Below are 25,324 nucleotides of genomic sequence, written 5' to 3' on the forward strand. Positions count from 1 at the left end.
CAATGGAGAGAAGCCAGGATCGGAGTGATGTGATGTCATCTTTTGGAACCATTAAGAAGTCAAACTGTTGTGTTCTGAACTAGTTGGAGGTGAGAGAGTGACTTTTGGTTGATTACTTTGTCCAGGTCACTGTGTGATAGTATTGGTTTGATTCTTGAAATGGTTCTTAGTTGAAAGAAGGCGGACTGGACATTTTTTTAAATTTGTTGTTTAAAGTTTAGGTCAGAGTCAAATAGTACTCCCAAGTTTCTGGCAACAGACTTCACATTTGCAGACAGAGTGCCAAAGCGACTCAATTTGACCGGTAGAATTTTGAATATGCGAACTATATGATTTCCGATTTTGAATTATTGAGCTGAAAAAATTCTGTGCAATCCAACAGTTGATATCATTGAGACAATCTACAACAGTAGCCAGGCTGTTTGAGTCACCAGGTCTCAGAGGAAGGTGTATCTGTGTGTCGTCTGCATATCAATAAAAGAGACATTGTGTCTTTGGATAATTTGGCCAAGAGGCAGCACATAGATTGAAAATACAATTTGACATAAAATACAACTTTGCGGTGCACCACAGGTCATTTCAGCTGTCAAGGATGAGTTGTTACCTTTGGAGACTGGAAAGGTTCTTTCAAAAAGGTAGGAATAAAACCAGCCAAGTGCAGTGTCCTTGATGCCAAACCAGGTGTAAGATGGTCAATTAAAACGGCATGATCTACAGTGCCAAAGACTGCACTTAGATTTAAAAGAATTAAGATTGCACTTTACCCCCTGTCAGCTGCTAAAAGGATATCGTTGGTTACTTTGGGGGGGGGAGCAGTTTATGTGCTATGTAAAGCTCTAAAACCAGACTGGAATTTCTCAAAGATGTTATAATGACACATAAAAGCCAAAGGCTGGGTTGACACCACCTTCTCTAAAACTTTGAAAGAAAAGGAAGTTTTAGAAATGGGCCTAAAATTGTTAATAACAGAGGGATCAAGGTTAGGTTTCTTTAAAAGAGGATGCATCACAGCATGTTTAAAAGCAGAAGGAAAAATGCCTTTCTCCGGCGAGCTATTCATAATAGATAATAAATGGGGTCCGATTGTGTCAATCACCTCTTTAAGAAAGGTGGTGGGGATAATATCATGGCTGCACATGGTTGATTTCATGTGGTATAGAGTTTCAAGTAAAAATGATAGTGACACAGTTTCAAAATTGCTAAAAGTGTCAATGTCCCTACTGGCATGTGTAACTTGGTCAGAGAGCGTAATTTCCTGTCTTATATTCTTAGCTTTATTCGCAAAATAGTTTAAAAACTCCTCACACATCTCTGGTGAGGCCTCAGTAGGATGGCAGGGAGAGGGGTGATGACGGGGTCTATTACCTTAAATATAATTATGGGGTTGGAATGGTTTACAACAATCAGGTTAGAGAAGAAAAGTGCTCTTGCTTCTTCTTTGATTGCCCTTTGATAATTGCGCATAGCGTCTTTCCCAGTCTCAAGAAATTCGTTTAAACCACTCTTCTTCAATTTCCGTTCCTTTCTCCTACAGTCTCTCTTTAGTTCCTGGATGGATTCATTCAGCCAGGGCTGCCAGGTTTTATTTGACTTTTTGTCTTTGTATGGGGCGACAGAATGCAGGGCAGTCAGACACGTGTCATTAAAATCTGAGACGAGCTCCACTGTGCTAAAATGTGGGTAAAAGGCAGTTAAAGGCAAAGCAGCAGCACTGAAAACCTCAGAAAACCTGCTCGCTGACATAGAGTTAAAAACACGCCGGCCGACAGGATTGTTGTGAGTGATAAAAAATTGGGATAAGACCACACCAAATAAAATCGTTTTGTGACACAGATATCCTTTGTCTCAATATTTTCAGGGCTGAGACCACTGTACAGTATTGAGTCAAGGGTGTGGCCCTTAGAAATGTGTTGGTTCTTGTATTGCTTGAGTGAGGTTAAAAGAACCTCCATTAAATCAGTAATAAAAGTCTGGCTGGGGCAACAGACATATACAGTATGTCAAAATCACGTAAAATCAGAATTTTGTCATATTTGGAAATAAAATGAGATGACAACACAGCAAATTCATGGTTAAATGCATTATTTGGTCTAGGTGGTCTGTAACTTATTGAAATTATCACTGCATCTTTAAGAATTGAATATAAAACTATGTTCAAATCATGTAAAACTACTATGCGGAATGGGAGTGCTTTTGAAATCCTTTCTATAGATAACAGCAACCCCTCCCTCCCCTGCCTGAGAGCCTGGGTTGGTGTAGAAATGTAAATTCAGGGGGGATCGCTTTAATACGAGGACGGCATTCTCCCTGATTTAATTAAGTCATTACAATTCAAAGTGGATAATAATCCAAATTAGTACAATGATAAAATCATGACATAACAAAGACTTGTTGCTTAGAGATCTGTTTAAAAGACCGGTTTACAGATCATTTACATTACATTTAGTCATTTAGCAGACGCTTTTATCCAAAGCGACTTACAAGGGAGATAACATTCAAGCTACATTGTGACAGAGATTAGTGTAACAACAACAGCCGGCAAACAGATAGCAACAGCCGAAGGTAACAGAGGTTTTTGAGGCACTCAAAGTAAATTATTATAAGGGGTAATGATAATGAACGTGCTACCATAGGTCAAAGAAAGGAAATGATGGTGGTTATAGTGGAAGGCATACCAGTCCCATTTAGGAGAGCTGAGTGGGCTGCTGGAGTAAGGGATGTAGGAGCTGACTGTATAGTGAATTGATGTGTGGGAATCTAAAGGGCCGAATGATGAACCCACTGACACAAAAAATGTAAAGATATTTCCTGATTTGTATCTTCACTTTGAGTCCTTTGCTTTTAGTAAAGATCAATTTTAGGTGAGTGGCTCTAACTTCTCTAGCCATGACAATGTTTAGAAAAAACGGTCAAGGAATATATTTTGAGGGAACTGAAGCAAGCGTCAGATCATGTCATTTGCTTATCAGACTGGCAGAGGGATTGAGGATGCAATTCTGACATTATTGCACTTACTGTGTCAACAGCTGGAAGGTCAACAAAAAACCCATGTTAGGCTTTTGGTTATAGAATTACGATATCTGTAGTATGACGTCTGAGCTTTCAAAACTATGGGAGCTTTGGCAAGTTACAAATGTGACACATTCCATGTTCCCAAAGAACAGCTCTGGGGCAGAATTCTGACGCAAAAAGTTTAATATTTTATAAACCGTTCACCAAAACCCTTTTCACACAGTAAAAGCACAGTTTTCCCGATCGAGCTGATGTATTCCACACCTATGTGGCTCGAAAACTGTGGGAACAGTATATCATCTTCTTGGGTTATTAAGGCGGCTTGCTCCACACCTGAACTGTGTAGTTTAGAACACTTCCCTAATGATGTCACAATGCTGTAATAGTATTGCCCCCACTATAAAAGGTCCAGACCTGAACCTGAGACTTCACACAAGAATAAGAAGAGAAGACACAGGAGGAGCTGCCGTCAGTCACACAAACACACACACACACACACACACACACATACACGCACACACACGCACACACTCACACAGGCACGCACGCGCACACACACACACACACACGCACACACACACACAACACACACACACACACACACTCACACACAGACAGACACACACACAGGACACAGCACTTTGGAATAGAAGAGGGTGGTAATGCATCATTACAATTGTAATGTGAGCCACCGTTAAAACTGAAGAAGTCAAGCTGAAAGTTGAATGAAAATTTATTAAAATCAGTAACACCATCTACCCACCTGAGACGTCACACAACTTGTCCAAGAAAATAGACAACAGGCAACGAAACAGCCAACAGACAACGAAAATGACCTCCAGTGATTTCATTAACCCTATGGCTTCACTGTATGTCGGCGATCTGCATCCCGATGTAACAGAGGGCATGCTGTATGAAAAATTCAGCCCTGCCGGAGCCATCCACTCCATTCGAGTGTGCCGGGACAGTATCACTTGGCGATCCTTGGGATACGCCTATGTTAACTTCCAGCAGCCAGCCGATGGTAAGTGACCAATTAGACAGTGACTAAAGTTGTAGCTGAATGGCAGTCATTTTAAAGATTACAGTCCATAACAAGCATGATATTTTCCCCCTCCACAACATTGTCCCTCCTGCAAGTGGCGTAGCGTAATTTCTGGCAGTGCCACACTTGTACGCTTGAAGGGTACCGAACCAACTATGTACTGCCTCTCAAAAATTGCCTGCGTTCCACCGACAGTAACAGTGTGGCTGCATATATCTCGCAATGCGAGGTGGGTCTTAGTGTGCTGAACAAGATTATATTTGTAGCAACAATTGTCTATCCAGATTTCGTGGGACAAGTTGGTAGCTCATCACAAACAATCTTTTAAATGTCAAATGAGGCGTAGTAGGCCGAGTCGGCCTTATCAGGGGTATTGGTAAGGATTAGTGAACATACTTGACTGATTATACTTGGGGTGGAGCTAATGGTTACATTATGTGGACCCCCACATAATGAATGAAAACATACTTTGGACAATGTATTTTGGCTGTCCACTAATGGAAAGTTGACTCGCTATTACTAAATAACCCTGACTTTTGTTCATCTCTTCCTCTCCCTTCAGCTGAGCGTGCATTGGACACCATGAACTTTGATGTGATCAAGGGGAAGCCAGTTCGTATTATGTGGACCCAGCATGACCCCTCACTCAGAGAGAGTGGTGTCGGAAATATCTTCATAAAAAACCTGGAGAAGTCTATTGACAGCGAGGCCCTGTATAATACCTTCTCTGTTTTTGGAAAAATCTTGTCCTGCAAGGTAAAGGACCATGGGTCAATTCTATTCTGGCTCCAGGATGAGGGACATTTTTACTGTTTCAAGGCAAATTAATAATTATATACTGTATATCAAAAAGAAATGAAGGCAACTTTAATGCCTTTTGAAATGTAGTTACATTGTTCATTTAGTGCATCAGATTCTTCTGCAAAATAGTAACTACAAAATTATTGGTGAAAAAGTATGCTGGATGTGTGTGTACATTTGTGTATGTATTTGCAGGGCTAACTTGGGATTCCCCTAGTACATATACAAATGTTCCCATGATGACTGGATTTTTTTTCCGCCCTCTATTTTTTTCTCATAGTAAAGCTCTGGGGCCAAATTTGGGCATATTCTGTTAACCACTGGCAAAAAAAACTTCCACAAAGTCAAAGCAAACCCGTCGGGATCGAGATGGTCATTTTCATATATTTTGTGTGCATCCAATAACTTGGATGCGTAGCGCAGCAAAATTTGCCTATAATTTTGCTAATAAGATGTTCAATAATAGTAAACGTGTGGTGCTGCCAGCCCACTTCCACAGCCCTATATCAACACAGTCCTACAATGATGAGAGGTTTTTGTTTATTTTTTGTCAAGTTGTAGACTAAAGTTTCCCTACGCGTCGCTTTTCTTCAAGGTGGCTTGTGACGAAAATGGCTCCAAAGGCTACGGGTTTGTGCACTTTGAGACTCAGGAAGCAGCAGAACGTGCCATCGAAAGATTGGATGGCATGCTGTTCAATGACCAAAAAGTGTAAGTGCGTGTATTAACTAAAAGCTTTGTCTTTGAATATTTTAGTTGTACAATTTCAGGCAAATGCTCTATTAACGTTGTTAACGACTGCTATTACATGTTTAGAGTCCTATATGCACAGCTTTGTAGGTGGACTACTTGTTTTCATACATTCATAAATAACTCCAACGGGACCCTGTACAAACCAAGAAAGTTATGTTTCCAAACATTTTGGACCTAAACCTAAACATCCCAACATTGTGGATTGTGGAGTTTTTATGTCTCAAACATGGTTATCCAATACCTGATTGTTGTTTGTTAATATTGATAATTTGTATAATGTAGATTTATAGGTCCCTTCAAAACCCGCAAAGAACGCGAGGCTGAGCTGTGTGCCCAGTTTACAAAAGTCTACATTAATGGCTTTGGAGAAGACATGGTCGATGAGAAACTGAGAGAAGTCTTCAGCAAATATGGTTAGTTTAATGCACAAGCATCTTGTAGGGTCAAAGTTAACTTTTCTACACAATATAATTTGTGTCAAAAATACATATTTATTTCTAGATGCAAGTTTTATAAAGCCAACGACAGACAATGAAATGGACAACGAACAGCCGACAACGGACATGACCTCCAGTGACGCCATTAACCCGATGGCCTCCCTGTACGTTGGGGATCTACATCATGATGTAACAGAGGGCATGCTGTATGAGAAATTCAGCCCTGCCGGAGCCATCCACTCCATTCGAGTGTGCCGGGACAGGATCACTTGGCGATCCTTGGGATACGCCTATGTTAACTTCCAGCAGCCAGCCGATGGTAAGTGGTAAATAATGACTAAAGCTGTAGTTAAATGGCTGTCATTTTAATAATAGGGAGCCTATTTTCCCCTACTTGTGAGTGCCCCTCCAAGAGGTGTAGCTTTGAGTCATTTCTGCCAGTGCCATCCCTCATTGCATTGATGTACTACCTCCCTGAAAAATGCATGGTGCCAGCAACATGGGTCGGCATACACTCAGTGCCCTCTTTATCAGATGCACCTGTATGTCAATGCAAATATCTCTCCGAATGCATGACATGTCAATGTCAATGTCATGTCAAACCTTGAAATGTATGCAATAAAGCAGTAGAGGACCACACCGGGTTACATCCCTGTCAGCTAAGAATAGGAAAGTGAGATTACAGGGGGCACAGGGGGTCTCAATCTCCATTTCTGCTGCGACATGCAGATAGTCGGGTGAGAATTTGGCGCAAACCACATGAATGGATCCATGGATCCATCCTGCCTTGTATCGGTTCAGGCTGGTGGTGGTGTAATGGTGTGGGGAATGTTATCCTGGCACAAATTAAGGCCCTTAATACCAATTAAGAACTCAGGCTGTTCTGCGACCAAAGGAGGATCCAACCCAGTGCTAGAAAGGTGTACCAAAGTGACCACTGCTTCTTATGTCATGGGTATTGGTAAAGATATGCAGGTCATCGGTAAAGATTAGTGAACCGACTTGACAGATTTATACCTGGGGTGGAGTTCATGGTTGCATTACGTGGGGTCTCTTGAATAGGCGCCAATACCTATCTACAATGAAAATGTGCTTACTTTGAAGACGTATTACAGATGTGTCTAGAAATGTACTATTGTGACATCTAATTGGAGGTTCAGAAGCTAGTTTACTTAGAATTTTATTTTTGACTCTACCATTGGCAATCTAGTATTTAACTGTATTTGGTCTGTCCACTAATGGCAAGTTGAGTGGTAATTACTAAATAACCCTGACTCTTCGTCCGTCTCTTCTTCCTCTAACTTCAGCGGAGTGTGCATTGGACACCATGAACTTTGATGTGATCAAGGGCCGGCCAGTTCGTATTATGTGGACCCAGCATGACCCCTCACTCAGAGAGAGTGGTGTCGGAAATATCTTCATAAAAAACCTGGAGAAGTCTATTGACAGCGAGGCCCTGTATAATACCTTCTCTGTTTTTGGAAAGATTTTGTCCTGCAAGGTAAAGGACCATGGGTCAATTCTATCCTGGGCACAACTGTTGAGAATGTAGGCCTGGATGGGGAACCGTTTTCCAATTTGAGGATGAATTGATAATTGCATTTTTAATAGTCGGCCACAGACTACAATGAACTAACATGTTAATTAGAAACACAGGGAGAAGAAAGTCAAGTAATTATATTAAACTTTTATAGCCCCCAAAGTCGTTTCCAAAATGCTTTACACTGGGAAACAAAAAAAAATTAATTGCATAACCTGAAAAAGTTGTCTAAAACCTGAATGGATTCAGAAAGAAGAAAGAAGAAAAGAAGAAGAAGAAACAGTCTTTATAGACAAATACATAAAAAAGATAGATCAGGCAAAAAATATGCATTTTTACATATATATTGGAGGTATATTGCTCCTTTATTGTGTCAGATTATGAGCTTCTCCAAAATAAGTATAATAAATAGCCTTATATCAACAGTCCAAAAGTAATGAAGGGTTTTGACTTTTTGGCAGGTTGTAGAATGATTTATTTTAAACTCTGAAGGGGAAGGGAGCTTTCCATAAAAAATGTTATTGAGTGGCATGCTAAAGTTTCACTGCATTGGATTTAGATTAGTGTGAGGCTTACGTTCCGCATGCATCCCCTTTCTTCAAGGTGGCTTGTGATGAGAATGGCTCCAAAGGCTACGGGTTTGTGCACTTTGAGACTCAGGAAGCAGCAGAGAGAGCCATTGAAAGATTGGATGGCATGCTGTTCAATGACCAAAAAGTGTAAGTGTGTGGATTAACTAAAACATTTGTTTTTGACTCATGATAACATAACATGTAGCTGTTTTTAAAATTTCACAATGAGTAACTTTTCTTCCCTCTCTACATTTCTTGGAGAGTTATGTACAAGATTATTTTTGTAAATTTGCATTTCGATGGTTGATGAGGAGCTGAGGAGAATACAGAGAACGCTGTGTTTGCTTACTAATCTTGATAACTGTCCTGTACAATGTAGATCTATAAGTCGCTTCAAAACTCGCAAAGAACGTGAGGCTAAGCAGGGTGCCCAGTTCACAAAAGTCTACATTAAGGGCTTTGGAGAAGACATGGACGATGAGAAGCTGAAGGAAGTCTGCAGCAAATATGGTTAGTTTAATGCACAAGCAGCTTGTAGGGTCCAAAGTAAACTTTTAGGGATTACGGAAGCTGATGATGTGGATGTGTTTGAATGATAAATGATGAGTAGTTTGCAGAGCTAGTTCTCTCAGACAACTTGACAGCGCCACACCCTTCCACGGCCTCCTGGGCCGGCCTATTTAAACAGCCAATCCCTCCTGCCCTACACACTTTGCTGCCTGGTGGCATGCTGCGTTTCTGCGCTCCCTCCACCTCCGCTGGGCTCTACCCTTCTATCCAATGGGGGGGATTTGAGCTCATCACTTCTATATTTCTAGCTCATGAAGTACTGTATGACTATGTTTGCTGTACACCTCGACGGGAATGATGAGCACTAGAGCACAGACGGCGAACTTAAAAGTAAATCCAAGAGTTGTCCGTCAGAATATAATATTTGCGCCAAAAATACATATTCTATCTTTGATTAAAGTTTTGTGAAATCCAGTTATTAAACATATTTCTCGTTTCAGGAAACACCATAAGTATCCGTGTCATGACCAACCACAGCGGCAAGTCGCGTGGCTTTGGGTTTGCCAGATTTGAGAAGCACGAAGATGCGCAGAAGGTGAGGAAGGAAGAACAAAGTGCACCACTCGGCTACTGAAAACACATGCATAGTGTCAGCTTTTGTTGTGCATTTTGACAGAATGGCGACCTACAGCTAATTTCCCGTCCTGCTTTGCCACTTCCATTTTTTGTTAAATGGGGATGAAGTTAGTCATTGAATGTCACACATTAGCAATGCCATGGCAACCAGTGATAAACAAAGGGGATTTACACCAACACTACTGGTTAATTTCAACATTGGATAATGATGGTAAATAACGTGTTCCCCACAGGATTTTCAGAAACTAGAATTTTTTTTTTATGATTTTAACAGCTAGATGCATCAATCCAGTGCACTTTGGGGAAAATGTAAAGACTAGATTCACATTTATTTAAAAAAAAATCCAATAATGAAAGCCATTCAGTATCAACTTAATTAGCTGTCAAACCATTTAAATAAATGCTATAGATGAAGAAGAAATAACTTCGTTTTTTTTCCATATACCAACTACTCGGCGCCATCTCTCTCTGGTGGGACACTTTCATTTTCGGTCTCAGACTCCTCAGTCATGCTTGTTCATATCTCGGCAGGGCTGTTTCCCCTGCTGCCCTTATTCTATGTGGGACTGTACTTGAAATCTACGAAGACTCCCAATTAGTAGAACTAATGCCCTTTCATTACTATTGATTCAATGAAAATGAAACTTTGTGTATTTGACATATTTGACACTTGGATTGCTATTAATATGTCACCCCCACTGAGTCTTCCTCATCTCCTCTTCTCTTTCTTCTTTTGGTGAGGTACTTTAAGGTACTCATCCAGAAACAAAGGGTTGGCTAAGAATGATGCTTGAAATAATTTATAAATTACTGTGTAACACAGTAAGTTTAGTAACTACTAACCACTTCAAATCTCCAGGTCTGGACCGTAGCCTCTGTCTGTCTGTCTGTCTGTCTTGTCTGTGTGTAGTAAGCGCGCACAAGATCGTGATCGAGATTGTGGTGGTAGAAATTTGACTTCCAATACATCAATGGGAAATGAATATAAGCAGCGAAATAGTGCTACAAATGTAAATGATATAAGAAATAACACAAACTCTACAGTTTGTTCACTTTCTATGTACACAGTTACCTAGTGAGCCCACGATGGGACAATATCAGTTAGTCCACAGTCAATACAAGAACATCGATTGACTACTCAAACTTGAGGTTGAGGTGGAGGATTTTTATCTTTCACCCTCTCCTGAAAATGATGACAACCTGGCTCTCAACGTGTCATCAAAGAGCTGCAGCTGTAGTTGCAAAGAGGCAGAACAAGTTTGAAGAAGTTGTTTTTAATGCCAGCTTGGATAATCATGCTTCAGAATACCGTAAAACAAGCAACTAAACACTCATTATATAATAGGTATTATGTAGGGGTTTGAGATTTTCGCTTATATTGCTAATTTCCAGATTAGGAAGTTGTCCGTCTGTGTTTCCTCATTAGAACCTCAGCAGTAAGAGTTGTTTTTCTCTGTTAAGGCTTTAGAGGAATTGAACGGCCAGGAGCTGAATGGCAAGCAGATCTACGTGGGGCGCGCGCTGAAGAAAGTGAAGCGACAGACTCAACTTAAGCCAAAATTTGTGTCAAACAATCGCCACCAGCATGTGCCCCCCTCTGGCTCCTTTATGGCGGTAACACCCCGGGCCCAGAATCGTGCTGCCCACCACCCAGCGGCCGGGCAGAGGGCCCAGCCCCGCCCCGGCGCGCGAGGTGCTGCACAAGGCAGTCGTCCACAAGGTTAGTCATTCCTTTATCCCCCAATAAAGAGATCAATAAAGTGTTATCTAATCTTATTTAATCTTAATGGTCACTTGACTCCTGTTCACAGCTCAGAAAAGGAGCCCCTGGCTTGCAACCGCAGATGCTGCTGCAGCTGCAGCTGCCCCCGTGCGCAGGTTCCCTCAGGACAAGTACGCTGCTGGGGACCACAATCCCCAGCAGCACATGAGCGATCGGCCCTCTGTCCCAAAGCCGCAGGTACATGGTTGTTGTTCTAACTTCCCAAATGCTACCATGTGAATCCATATCACATAATGAATTTATTCTCACATGTACAGCTCTTAATACATGTCATAGCACAAAAATGGATAGTTGGCCAATAGATACCCCGTATAGCACTGAATTGTTGCCTTACTTGCAAAATGTGTTTTTCTCGACTACAAATCTGATACGTTTTTGCCAATGTTTAAGAGGTCTAGCAGTCTAGCCCTTACCCATGTATACACTGTGGACAGTAACTGGAAATATCTATACAAGAGGTTGATGTTATGCAAATTTGACCCGAAAGTTGAAATTGTTTTTCTACATGATATTCTCATTATACAGCATATGGTATATGGTATATGGTTTTTTATTGACTAGTTTCTACTCTGCACTTGAGATATAATGTTATTTGGGAAGAAAATCTACAGTTTTCTGTGTCTTGAGGTCTTTGTCTGCCCCCCACCCTACTGTCCAGGTGCAGGACCAGGAGCCCCTGGCTGCCTCCGTGTTTGCTGCTGTTCCACCACAGGAAGACAATCCGGGTAAGATTACTGTCAAGACACAGACACACACACTAACCTCCACGGTGGCAAACCTCCAACGATGCAGTGATGTTTGACGAAGTGTTGGATTCTACAGGCGATTCTGTCAAGCCCACGGACGAGAACTGCCAGGATGTCACCACAGCTCCGAGCACTTTGACGGACGAGACACGCCCTGTTGCTATTGTCGTGTCGAACAAAAATGTAGAGCTGGATATGAGTAGAGAAGTGACGGCTACAACCGCTGATGAAGAGAATGGATTTTCCAATGGATCTTCCATTGCATCTGATTCAGGGATGATGAGTCACAATGCATTGGGTTGCACCGGTAAGACTTCAAAGTTGGTGGTGGTGGTATGTATGTGTGTATGTGTGTGTGTGTGTGTGTGTGTGTGTGTGTGTGTGTGTGTCTGTCTGTCTGTCTGTCTGTCTGTCTGTCTGTCTGTTCACCCACTGCAGCCCCTGCTGTGACCGGCCAAACATGGGCTGATGAGTTTGACATGAAGCAGGTTTGATTGTTCTGCTGAATGCTGTCTTGTTTTGCTTCAATTCAGAGGTCAAGGTGAAGACCAAAAAAAGAAGCGCAAGAAACATATTCAGAAAGTTCGTGAGGGCCGTGGTGCTGAACATGCTGTGATGCCAAAACCAACACACTTGCATACACCAACTTTACAGTGATTGAGAATTAAAGGCATCTTTTTTTTTGCTGTTGCAATTGCAATTTCGACTCGTGGTCTTTCATCATTCGAAGAACCTTACAAACTGGAACAATGAAACTTACCGTCGCAGCTTAAAGGGTAAAGTTTGCTTTAACCTGTGGATGTTTATAGAATGAGTAGTCAAGGTCATCATATATTGAGTAGTTATCCATCTGTCCTTAAGCAAAAGTCTTTCTGGAATGTTAAATTGCAATTGAGTGGCAACATGAATGTCAATGTACTGTAGAGTACGTTCAAATGGCACTGCTGTAATATCAATACTGTTTCAACTGTGTGAAAATGTACTGTTATTAATATTTTCGTTATGATTGTATCAAAACTATGCTATGGGTTTTGTTTCCTGTTTGCTTGCCTGAAAGAAATGTCACTGTGATTTACAATACATGGTGATAGGTGTAAATACTACGAACATCTAAAGCAGCACTATAGGATTCATGAATGCTTAGCCCAATTGGATTATTTGCATTATTGCATAGATGACTTTCGTCATGTTTGGCATGTTCGGCATGATGACGTTTAATGTCCCCCACAAACTTTGTAGTCTCATTTAGCCACTTGTTAACAGCCACCTTTTTTAAGACATGTAAAAGCTTCAAAATTCACGCCAGGGATTTTGACTGACGTTTTTTATGTCGTAGAACAAAACGTGAAAATGTCTTAAGTTTGTGTTAACCACAGACCTCATTTCAGGCATCTTACAAAAAAATCCATTCAAAAAACCCATTGATTTTGGGACAGGGGAACCAGAAGTGCGTAAATGTTAACTTATTTCCGGGTTTTAGGACTCATTCCTGCAGCACTCTATAAAGTATCAATATAAGATTTTTTTCAATTGCCATAACATGTTGATATTAAATTTACCAAGCGAAATAAAAATATTATTTTCAGTCTCATCTGTGTCTATGCTGATGTTGAAGTGTTTTCTTTTTAAAATAAAACTGCATTGAATATTAACATACACCGATCCGCCACAACACTAAAACCAATGACAGGTGAAGTGAATAACATTGCTTATTTTGTTTTGATTGCACTTGTCAAGGGGTGGGATATATAAGGCAGAAAGTGAACAGTCAGTTCTTCAAGTTGGTGTGTTGGAAGCAGGAAAAATGGGCAAGTGTAAGGATCTGACCCACTTTGACAAGGGCCAAATTGTGATGGCTAGACGACTGTGTCAGAGCATCTCCAAAGCGACAGGTCTTGTGGGGTGTTCCTGGTATGCAGTGGTTAGAACCTACCAAAAGTGGTCCAAGGAAGGACAACCCGTGAACAGGCGACAGGGTCATGGGCGCCGAAGGCTCATTAATGCAGGTGGTGAGCAAAGTCCAGCCCATCTGGTCCGACCCCAGAGAAGAGCTACTGTAGCACAAATTGCTAAAAAAGTTCATGCTGCTATGATAGAAAGGTGTCAGAACACACAATGCATCACAGCTTGCTGTGTATGGGGCTGCGTAGCTGCAGACCAGTCAGAGTGTCCATGCTGATCCCAGGCCACCACTGAATGCGACTTCAATGGGTACGTGAGCGTCAGAACTGGACCATGGAGCAATGGAAGAAGGTGGCCTGGTCTGATGAATCACGTTTTCTCTAACCCTAACCACGGGGTTATCCATGGAGGCTCCACCTAGCAGCTTCTAGGACTTAAACGATTTGCTGCTAACAACTTGGTGCCGAATTCTACAGGACACCTTCCGAGGTCTTGTGGAGTCCATGCCTCGACAGGTCAGAGCTGTTTTGGCGGCACGAAGCCAAAGCTACACAATATTAGGCAGGTTGTTTTAATGTTGTGGCTGATCGGTGTTGCATGTACAAAGATCACCATGCAACACAGAGATAACACTACACAATATAAAACAGTTTGTTATCCAGATTGAGAATAGGAAATCAAACACAAACAGTTTGAAAATAAATAACATTGTAGATAATATAAGGAAATACAGATTTTTTTGAACCGCAAAAAAAATAAAATAAACATGATCGGGAGAGAAGTTCAAAGCTGAACTTAAGCTTTTTATTTTGCTGACATTTTATTGCTATTTGTCCCACCTATTCTACTGTATTGTACAACATGATGTCTTTATTGTGACTAATTCAAACGACACTTCACATTCTGACATCACAGTGGCACGCACTGTTAATGAATAAAGTTCCCTTTGCATCAGTTTTATTTGAAAACAGCACATCTAAACTACTCTGCCATTTTTTTTTTTTTTTTTTGTTTATCTTGTGTTTTTGTAGCGTGTACAATTCATTAGCTCGCCAAACGAATACATTTGATGCAGGCGTCAAATATAGAAACATGAAACACATTTAGCTTGGAAGTGGGAATTACCAAAATGGAACTGCTACTGCAATATTGACTACTCTTACGTGGCACAATGCTTGCACTGCGGCCTCACAGCAAGACAGTCCTGAATTCGATTCCTGCCTGGGGCGCTGTTGGCACTGTGCTCAGGTTATTAGGGGCCTCTCTGTGTAGAGTCTGCATGCTTTCCCTGTGCTCACATGGGCTTTCCTCCATCAGCAGGGACCCCCACCAACAAACACAAGATCGTCATCTGACCAGTGATGGACGTTTGGAGTTGGTCACATGCTGCCGCTGCTCCTGCCTGCCTCCCGGAGGAAGGACAAGCTGAGGATGGGTTAAATGCAGCAAACAAGTTTCACCAGCCAACATTTGAAGCCTGTGTGTGATGTGTGTGCCATGTGACAATACAGGATCTTTCCTTTAGAGGGAGCCATTTTTATCCTGAGCTCGGGCCCAGGCCTTTTCACGTTGGCAACCCCACGGGCAAAATGTGACGCGCATATTGACGCAGCCTTGCTTAGCAATGAACTGTTGTTGCATTATGTTCAGAAATACCTGTAAGGAGTTAAGGAACCAACAGCCATGTGGCTATGCAGAAGCGACACACATTTGAGAATACTAGTGCAGTGCTCGTTCAAAACATGCTTGTTCGTAACGGGCTGCACTGCAGACGTAGGTGACTCAGTCACAGAGCCCTGAAGCCCTGCCCCGCTGCTGCACGCGGCTCACTGTCTACGAAGCCCTGCTCCGCAAGCTGAGCGGCTCACTATTCACTTGTTTATGGAAAGTTTATTAATATTACACGTGTCACATGTCCAAATTGCACCGAATTCGACACTGCACGTCCTTGGGTGCCCAACAATACACCCACCAAGTGTGAAGTAGATCAGATGAACAGTTGTTGAGATAATCAAAGGACATACAGACAGACAGACAGACAGACAGACAGACAGACAGACAGACAGACAGACAGACAGGCAGGCAGGCAGGCAGGCAGGCAGACAGACAGGCAGACAGACAGACAGACAGACAGATCTACCATATGGGCAATCCCAGGGGATTGTTTACCCAGGGGCCCCTGAGCGCGTAAGGGCCCTCCATGATGGGAGGAAAAAAAGGATGCATTTTTTTATGTCAGGCTCCACAGAATTATGTAACAGAGCTTGACCCATTCTCTTGATCTTGATCATTATCAAGCCCTGGGGATACTAATCCAAATATCTACAAATGTATCCGTTCCTAGTTTTATTTGGAAAATCTGCCTTTTGTCTGTTCTTCCCGGATTCACATGAGAAGCCATTTCAATGGCAATTTTATTTCAGATTTTATTTTGCAGATCAACGAGTCCAGCTCCAGTAGAATTTCCTAAGTTGTATCCCTTTTTTGGTAAATTGATGGGGGTATGTATGTGACAAATAATCTCTTGAACTTGAACTTATTATTTGATGTATATGAAGGTGGATCTGCATTTTATCTCTTCTGCAAACAATGTTAAACTTTTGGCACGGTGGTATAGTACATTGCACTGCTGCCTCACAGCAAGAAGGTCCCGGGTTCGATTCCCGCCTGGGACGCTGTTGGCACCGTGCTCCGGAGGGTGTCTCTTGATTAGGGGCCTTTCTGTGTGGAGTTTACATGTCCTCCCCGTGCTCACACGGGGGTTTCCTCCATATAACAACGTAAGAACCCCACTAAAAACATGCACAACAAACATTGTCTGACCAGCGATGGATGTTGAAGTTGGTCCCCGGGCGCCGTACTGTAAGCTGCCTCAATGGGAAAAATGCGGAAAAGAGATTTCACGGCCTCCATCTGTGTGTGTATGTGTGTGTGTGTGTCGGCCGCAGCTGCACGTTAATGCATGTGTTGTGACGTGCGTGTGACAATAAAGACGAGCTAAAGCTCGTCCAGTTTAATCTTAATCTCAAGCCGCCCTGCACAAGGCAACTACCGAAGAGTACGTTCCCCATATGAGATGACATCACGTCCCCCTTTTCATCCCCCTGACATGGACTTGTGCTTGCCTTGACCCTGGGCCTTAAAGTGCGGCTATATCTCGCATACCACCTACAATAGATGTATTGTACATGGAGAACGCTCGCAGCGTCCTGTGACGTGACCCTTCCGCACAGACAGCCCACCGTGTTCACAAGAAGCAGCCCGTTACATAACATCCCCTGGACTTCCGAGGCGTTCAGCTTCCCCCTTCACACGCCGGAGAGCAGCGACGCGAGACCCAGGAACGATTCGTTCGTGGCGAACGCAACTTGGGCGTTGGGAGTCACCTCGGCAGTGATGGAATATTCGACACACAACCTTAAAATAGTTACTGAGTAATGAATCAAAGTTCAAGGTAGGAAAAAAAAAAAAGGTCTTAAGGCGTTTGGGTCCATTCATATTGAATGTGAGAGATTTACACTCAGAAAAAGGTATTTTTTTTTCAGTTAAGTACCTTATTTTTGTGATTCACACTTTGCATTTTTCAACCAAAATAAATATTTTCGAGATAATTAAGCTAAAATATATATATATATATTTTGTCCTGGGGTCCACGGGGACTCAACGGGGCTCTCCGCGTTCTTCCACCCGAATTAACAACGACGGAACGAAACAATTCCTGCGAGAGAATTCCATCCACAACCCAGAGGCAAACCGACGCTTCCGACGTCCGCGTCGTTCTCGCTCGCTCGCCCGACTCAAACGAAGGGGAAGAGAGGAGTCGGGGGAATCGAACGAGTATTTATTTGTAATTTTTGATTTACTTGAAAACAATTTTTTTTTTTCTTTTTTAAAAACAGAGACTCGTCAAGAACCCACTCTCGTACACGAGTCGAACCTTCCAGCGCTCTACGCCGGGGGGCATTGACGTCAGACAGGAGGCGGACACGCGTCCTCTCCCGCCGCCGCCGCCGCCGCCGCCGAACGCGCGACGTCTCTCCTCCGGCCGCCCGGGATGCACGCACGCACCGCTTGTTCTGGAAGAAGAGACGTGAACGTGGCGGCGGACGATACGATACGATACGATAAGATAAGACTTCGATGTTCCCCGGGGGGGGGGGGGGGGGGGGGGAGGGAGGGAGGGAGGGAAGTGGGGAAAACACGGAGCACGGAGTGATATAAAGGACACAAGTGCGAAGGCTGCGAAGTCCATGGACCAACGGTTCAATTGCTGCACAGGCACGAGGGTATTCGGAGGATAAGAAGAAGAAGGAGCGATGGTAAGTTGCAACGGAAGGTGTCGGATGTATTCAACGGTATCACGTGCTGACGGCGTTAGTGTGTGTGTGTGTGTGTGTGTGTGTGTGTGTGTGTGGTTGTTTTGACACGTTTGTTTGGAAGTGTTCGGCATGGGCCGAGCAGGCAGCCGCATGACGTCACAATGTGTGTCAACTCGAGACTGCAGTTCAGACCCCGAGTGAGGACATCTGATGTAACAGCCCGGGATAGGCAGGAGAACACAGGACCGCAGTCCAATTGAGGACATCTGATGTAACAGCCTGGGATAGGCAGGAAACCGCAGGAGCTCAGACCAAGTGAGGACATCGGATCTAACAGCGTGGATAGGCAGGGAGATACAGGACCTCAGACCAAGTGGAGGACGCCTGCTGTAGCAGTCTGGATAGGCAGGAGAACACAGGACCCCGGACCAAGCGAGGACATCTGATGTAACAGCCTGGATAGGCAGGAGAACACAGGACCCCGGACCAAGCGAGGACATCTGATGTAACAGCCTGGATAGGGGGGAGAACACAGGACCCCGGACCAAGCGAGGACATCTGATGTAACAGCCTGGATAGGCAGGGAAATACAGGACCTCAGACCAAGCGAGGACATCTGATGTAACAGCCTGGATAGGCAGGAAAACGCAGGACCTCAAACCAAGTGAGGACATCTGCTGTAGCAGCCTGGATAGGCAGGAAAACGCAGGACCTCGGACCATGTTGCATGACCAAGTGAGGACATGTGATGTAGCAGCCTCGATTGGCAGGACAATACAAGACATTGGACTTGTTCGATGACCAATTGAGACCTTCTGATGTTGCAGACGGACCAGGCAGGAAAACACAGCCTCAGTTACACGACCAAGTGAGGATATTTGATGTAATGGCCTGGATAGGCAGGAAAACACAGCTTGGGCCATGTTACACAACCAAGTGAGGACATCTGATGCAGCAGCCTGGATAGACAGGAAAACACACAACCTCGGACCATGTTGCAAGAAGGGTTGGCTGGTAGTGTTCGTGTGTGTTTTACTATAATACAAGGGGAGCCCTGTGCATTTACTACAGCAGTAACAATATAACATATTTATGACATCATTACTGATGGTGATTGTGATTACAATAGTGACCTCATCAGATGCAGGAGAACGAATATGATCAACATTGGATGTGCTGCTGACAATGCTTATTAAAAAACATGAGGAGCACTGATCATGACAAATACTGATACTGATGCTGATGATGACAGCTACCCTGGGGAACTTGAGATGATGTCATCATCGCATTCTAACCTCTTATACTCTGAAGTATTGCCTAATGACATAGAAACACACATGGACATACATTATGGTGTCTTGTTACACTATTGATCAGAGTACCATTTGTGTGAGATGGCTTTTAGCCAAGATGCAGCCAGACGTGGCCCCTCCACATCGGAGACACAATAAAACACCATTCTGCACCACTCTACTCTCCATTACTGTGCTATACTCACTACTATTGTGATGTAATATAGCGCTGTATAGTAAGTTAGTTTAGTATAGTAGAGTTTATTACTATACTATATATTACATTATACTAGAGTTTTCTTTACAGGAGCTTTAAGGGTAAAGAATATTTGTGATAACTTTGTTGCGTTTCTAGTATGTAATGCATTATACCACACAACCTTTTACAGTGTAACACAGTACTATACTACTTTATACCGTACTATACTATGATACATTACATTTCACTGCATAACGCTATACTTTATTGTACTGTTCTGCAATATGATGTTCTGTAGTGTGTTGAGGTATACCACATTGTGACATTTCTCATTCTTTTCTCCTACCAGGTGACTTGGCATTCTTGAAGAAATCTACCTCTGCCTTTCCCGGGGAGATTATTTTAGTTCTCCCAGCCTCCCCACCCCCACCCCCACCCTTCATCTTTTTTACGCCTCATCTGCCTTGTTTCTCCAGCTCGGCCCAACACCTCAACCTTAAATCTTACCTTAACCCCCTCTTCATTCTAAACATGGACTCCTCCGGATTTTTGAGCCCAGCACAGAATGGGTCAAACCATGTTGACAATGGGGGTGTTTCCGGTCGTGCCAATCTGAGTGGGCTTTACCATCTGGGCCGCACGTTGGGGAGGGGCCACTTCGCAGTGGTCAAGCTAGCACGTCACGTCTCCACGGGGCAACTTGTTGCCGTCAAGATGATTGACAAGACCAAACTGGATGTCATGGCAACAAGCCACCTCCTACAGGAAGTAAGGTACATAACAGTTGTCCATGAAGAGAGCTTATCAAAGATTACCTTTTCTGTGAAAGAGACTGTAGCCCTTTCATGCGTTTTTCAAATCTCCAATTTAATGGGACAAACAGGCGCTTAGTTCTCTGTTGAGCCTAGAGGTTCTGAAAAGGGCTCACAAAAAAACCTGCAGCCTGCACGTGGTCCCTTTTAGAATAAACTTCACAGACTAGGTCAGACTAATCCTGTCTCACTTTTAAAAAAATAGTTTTACATTGAAGTAGGATCTGTTTCTAAATGGTTTGTCCAAAGTTGTGTCCTAGGATGCACCGTATTTGTAATGAGACTGTCTGTGCTTGATTGACAGGTGCATGAGGCTGGTGCAGCACCCCAACGTGGTCCGCCTCTACGAGGTCATCGACACGCCCACCACCCTCCACCTGGTCATGGAGCTGGCCGAGGGCGGCGACCTGTACGACTACATCCTCCGTCACGAGGGCGGCGTGGCAGAACGCACCGCCAAGCGCCACTTCGCCCAGATCGTGCGCGCGGTGGCGTACTGCCACCAGCTCCACGTGGTGCACCGGGACCTGAAGCCAGAGAACGTGGTGTTCTTCCCCCAGCAGGGGGCCGTGAAGCTGACCGACTTTGGCTTCAGCAACCTGTTCCAGCCGGGAACCATGCTGGCCACCAGCTGTGGCTCGCTGGCCTACTCTGCTCCGGAGATCCTGCTGGGCGAGGAATACGATGCGCCGGCCGTAGGTAAGAACAAGGACTCTCACGATTCGATTCCAAATGGATCGAAATGGCCGTTCAATTTCAAACTTCGAAATCACAAGCAGGTTTGCGATTCTCCCGTTATTTTTGTGGGTAAAATTGTCGAACATGAATCTCGACCGCGGTCGAGACAAAATAAATCGTTTAACGTAATGTTATCAGAAAATAAACTGCGTACTGTATCACTGAAGCAGAACTTTGGGGCGGGGAGGAGCCAAAGCCGAGCCGCAGGAGCCAGAACTCGCAGCTTGGGTGTTCTTATAATTTTAAGAAAAAGCGCTCCGATTCAGTAAAATTTATGTTTTACAATATGTCCACTTGATTTGTCCACTTGAGAGGGAAGAACTGTACCAACAGCTTATAAGAGTTGTCGCACGCTCCATAAGAGTAGTTAAGGTTATGGATATGATTTTGATTGTGATATCAAAGATATGTTAATAATGTTAAACGCAACATGATGCTGTGGTATGATGAGTAGAATTAGGGAAAAAGTCTGATTCGAGAAGAACGTACAGAGCAGACACGGACGAGGAGAAGAGACGCACTTGCAGTGTGTTGAAAAGTTTGTCTCTTTTCAGTAAGCCAAATCATCCGGCTCCCGAGCATTTCTTTTTATCTATGAAATTGTACGAAATCTTTTGCTTATATTGATCTCACTCCAAAAAAATAACATTTATAATGATTTAATGTGACTGGACTCAAAGTTACTTATTGAGGAACAAGAGTTTTTCTTTACAAGATGGCATACAATGGCATGGCTTTCAGTGCTGAAAAAATAGACACGTTTAAATCCAAAATCAAATTGGATCGTGACCTTAAAATCGAAAGTCAAATCAAATTGTGGATTTGGAGAATCGTGACACACCAAGTAAGAACCAACGAGCTTACGTGATAATGTTGACACAGATGTGGAAAAACCTGCGTAGACTCATCATGGACGCAAGACGTCAAAGTCAATCATAAATCCTTTCATCATATATCATATCTTCTATTCTATAATAGTAACAACATACTAACATCAAGATATTGATGAAAATCCTGGATTCCTTCATTAATTTGCTATAGAGCAGAGGTAGAGTAGATTTGATGTGGAGGAAAGGGAGAGTAGAGGTAGAGTAAAGGGGAGACCTTTGTCCTCTGGAGAAACAGCAGTTCACTTCCTTGTTGGAGTATAAATCTGTTATTTCCCAGGTCAGGGATTTGATGTTCTCTATGACGTCATCGTGGATTCTCTCAACAGTTCCCTCGATGATCGCCGTTCTATCAACGAAAACATATCACTCCATCAATGAGTTCATCAACAACCACAAAAAATTGACGACCTCCCCAGACATTTCTGGAGGGAACAGCTGCCTAGGTACACAGTAGCACGTGGTTGTACGTACAAGTTTTTCTGTTTCCAGATGTGAAACTTAAACAGCTTCTGTGCTAATGCTGTTTTTCACTAAGCTTGTCTGAGACACACTGAAACCCTTTTGGGTTTGTCAGTGTTCCCAAACCTTTTGCATTTTGGATGTCCTCTTTAAGCATCCCCACACAGGCAGGAATGTATTCCTATCTGTTGTTTGTATGTTGCTTTGTTTGTATCTCGTCATCGTGTTCATCTATGGATATCCCTATGTGTGTATTTGTGTATCTGCAGAGGATTATAGTTTGTGTATCTGGGTCAGGCTCAGCCAGCCAGTCCTGAGCCAACTGGGCAAACTCTGCAGTGGAGCCAGCTCACCACTGGGCTCTGACACTGCGGAGCATGTCTGATCCTGTGTGTGTGTGTGTGTGTGTGTGTGTGTGTGTGTGTGTGTGTGTGTGTGTGTGTGTGTGTGTGTGTGTGTGTGTGTGTGTGCGTGCAAAAGAGAGAGAGAGAGAGAGAGAGAGAGAGAGAGAGAGAGAGTGTGAGTGGTGAACGAGTGAGTGAGTGAATAGTTCACATTAACTAATGAACACATAAATTAACTAATTCATCAATTTCTTCCACAACAATTGATTTACATTTACAAACTTATTTTTGGAAAATCCGACATCAGTAGCATCAACCCAGAGAGCCCACAAGTGAATGGAACCAGCTGATCAGTGCATGGCTGGAGCAAAAACATGGCAGGACCTGGAGTGTTCCACCTCTGCTTCGTAGGCAAGGAGACGTTGGCTCATGGGCAAACAATCTCAGGTTAGGGTTGGGTAGATCCGTGGAGTAGATGTCCTCATACCAGAGGTGGAAGATCTTGGTTCAGAAAGGAAAATTCCACTCCAGACATTATGTGTCAACCATGTGGAGTTTGCTAATGAGCGTGAACTAGTGCCGAGCTGTATGTCCATGTATCATGTATGAATTTGTATCTGTATTTTTTAAGATTCTGGCAGTTTCACGGTATATTGCGGTATTAATTTATTTTTGCATGACTGGGCCTTTATTTAGGTTTATAGTGGCTTATTTTACTGTCAGGAGTACAAAGAATATAAAAACATTTTATTGTCAGAATAATGTATATACTGAAGGATTTAATTACTATAGGGTTTGCTTGACCCACAAAATGATACAATTTAAGAAGGAATCAGCATGAAACAGCTGAAAAATGTGAACTATTTTTAATGTGTAGACTGCAACGTAGTAAAAACAGAAATTAAAAAGAAATATATTTTATTTCTAAATAGATATTTTCGCCCCGCTAAGACATACCCCGAATCCAGGCATTTAATCATTGCTCTGAACCCGTCTTTCTCCACCGTCTGTATGTGGACCATGTCCTTGCATCGGTGGATTGTTATTGCGTTCCTAATGTCACTCCACCGCTTGCTTTCCCTATCATATGCATTGCCTCAAGCAAAGTGATCCTTCGGCTTCACTCTTTCATTAGCGCCACTGGTTGACAACCTTGAATCCGGCGACTGTAATGGCATACACTCTTGGTATTCCAAACAGCAGACACAGTAGAGGCATAAGTTCTTCTAGTGCCTGATCTCCGCACACAGTAGAGGCACAAGTTCTTCTAGTTCCTGATCTCCGCCTCTTTATTCTATATCTCTCTTTTCTGTTCTTGGTGTAACGGTACTGTTGTGACGACGGAGCCTCTCCCAGCTGCAGCAGACTGTTATGCTACCTGGATAACTAGCGAGATGTACCCAGCATGCCGTTCGGTGGGGAAATTTAGTAATTGCACAATTAGTAGTGTTACAAATTGTTTGTGTCCAAAATTGTAGTTTGCCATGTTTTTTAGTGGTGTTGTTAGAGAGTTAGTTGTGGATTATCAATTGCTGTGTTATATAGTTATAAACGTGAGTAAGAAGGGTAGGGTACCCAGTTAATAGGGGGTCCCAATACACCATAATGCTCTTTGCGGAGAACGAAACGGTAAACGGTATACCGCCCAGCACTAGCGTCAATCCAGATGCCCAACTCATGAGTGAAATTGGCTGGATCAGTGCATGGGTGGAGCAAGAATATGGCAGGACTTTTACTTTCTGAACCTGGAAATATCCTCCTCTGCCAGGTGCATTCCAAAAACATGGCTCTCCAGGCTCCTTATAAAGATGGGTAGCAATGCAGCGGTCTTGAAGCTTATTCCCCCAATGAGGAACCAGGTGTGAGAAGAGCTGCGACTGCAACGACGACCCATGATTCCACGTCGCGATGATGCTGCTACAGTGTAGGTGACCTGGAGAGCTGGAGGAACAGGGTGAAAAAATAGGACTACTGTAGGAAGGAATACTGTAGGAACAGGAATAATGTACATTTATGCGACCGATGGAGTCGATCATAATATAAGGACATAAATGACAGATTTTTTTTATTATTTTTATCCTAGTCCATCTTTAAAGAGGTGTATTTGATTTGCTGTCGCAAATCAGCAGCAGAACTGCTTTACGGCAATATTTTCGTGTGGACACGAATGTGTAAACAACAGAGAAATGGGGGGGCGTGATTTGACAATTAGAATTTTGCGCGATCTCCCAAGCCTAGTGCATTTACTCCATCTGTACATTTATTACGACCATGTTGTGCTTGGTTCATGAACTTAAACAGTGGCAGTATGTGTGGTTTTGCGTGGATGAAAGGAATTACAATATAATCAAGCGGCACACTCAGGGATTTGCTAGCATGTTCCCTAGGGAGCCCAGCATTTTGCACTCCGCTAAGCTAGCTGGACGAGCAGGGTTTGGGGAAGGGATTGGGGCAGCATCTATTCTGTTGAATAGAAACATTTGTGATACATTCTAATAATCTAACAGACCTTCAGCATTTGACCATCGGTCTGC

General features: G+C 43.2%; 3 protein-coding genes across 3 annotated transcripts in view; all 3 read left to right on the plus strand.

Moving 5' to 3' along the window:
* Window positions 1-3,870: 3,870 nt before the first annotated feature.
* On the plus strand, window positions 3,871-5,573 carry LOC307231599 (polyadenylate-binding protein 1-like 2; the record flags this gene model as incomplete). The annotated part of the gene is made up of 3 exons (XM_080002364.1): window positions 3,871-4,036; window positions 4,620-4,813; window positions 5,454-5,573. The coding sequence occupies 3 exons, from the start codon at window positions 3,871-3,873 to the stop codon at window positions 5,571-5,573; spliced, it is 480 nt and encodes a 159-aa protein (XP_079858490.1).
* Window positions 5,574-6,201: 628 nt separating this feature from the next.
* Window positions 6,202-15,092, plus strand: LOC307231600 (polyadenylate-binding protein 1-like; the record flags this gene model as incomplete). The annotated part of the gene is made up of 9 exons (XM_080002365.1): window positions 6,202-6,367; window positions 7,356-7,549; window positions 8,192-8,307; window positions 8,540-8,670; window positions 9,171-9,265; window positions 10,768-10,999; window positions 11,118-11,266; window positions 11,748-11,814; window positions 15,055-15,092. 9 exons carry the CDS (start codon window positions 6,202-6,204, stop codon window positions 15,090-15,092), a joined length of 1,188 nt encoding a protein of 395 aa, XP_079858491.1.
* Window positions 15,093-17,932: 2,840 nt separating this feature from the next.
* snrkb (SNF related kinase b) overlaps window positions 17,933-25,324 on the plus strand; it is a 16,296-nt gene continuing 8,904 nt past the window's right edge. Inside the window, exons 1-3 of the mRNA XM_080002366.1 lie at window positions 17,933-18,056; window positions 19,897-20,320; window positions 20,664-21,058. Of these exons, the coding sequence (XP_079858492.1) occupies window positions 20,079-20,320; window positions 20,664-21,058 (637 nt within the window). The 5' untranslated portion in view covers window positions 17,933-18,056; window positions 19,897-20,078. The remainder of the gene's footprint in view (window positions 18,057-19,896; window positions 20,321-20,663; window positions 21,059-25,324) is intronic.

This window comes from Zeus faber (assembly GCF_960531495.2).
Source record: "Zeus faber genome assembly, chromosome: 6".
NCBI classification, from domain to species: Eukaryota; Metazoa; Chordata; class Actinopteri; order Zeiformes; family Zeidae; genus Zeus; species Zeus faber.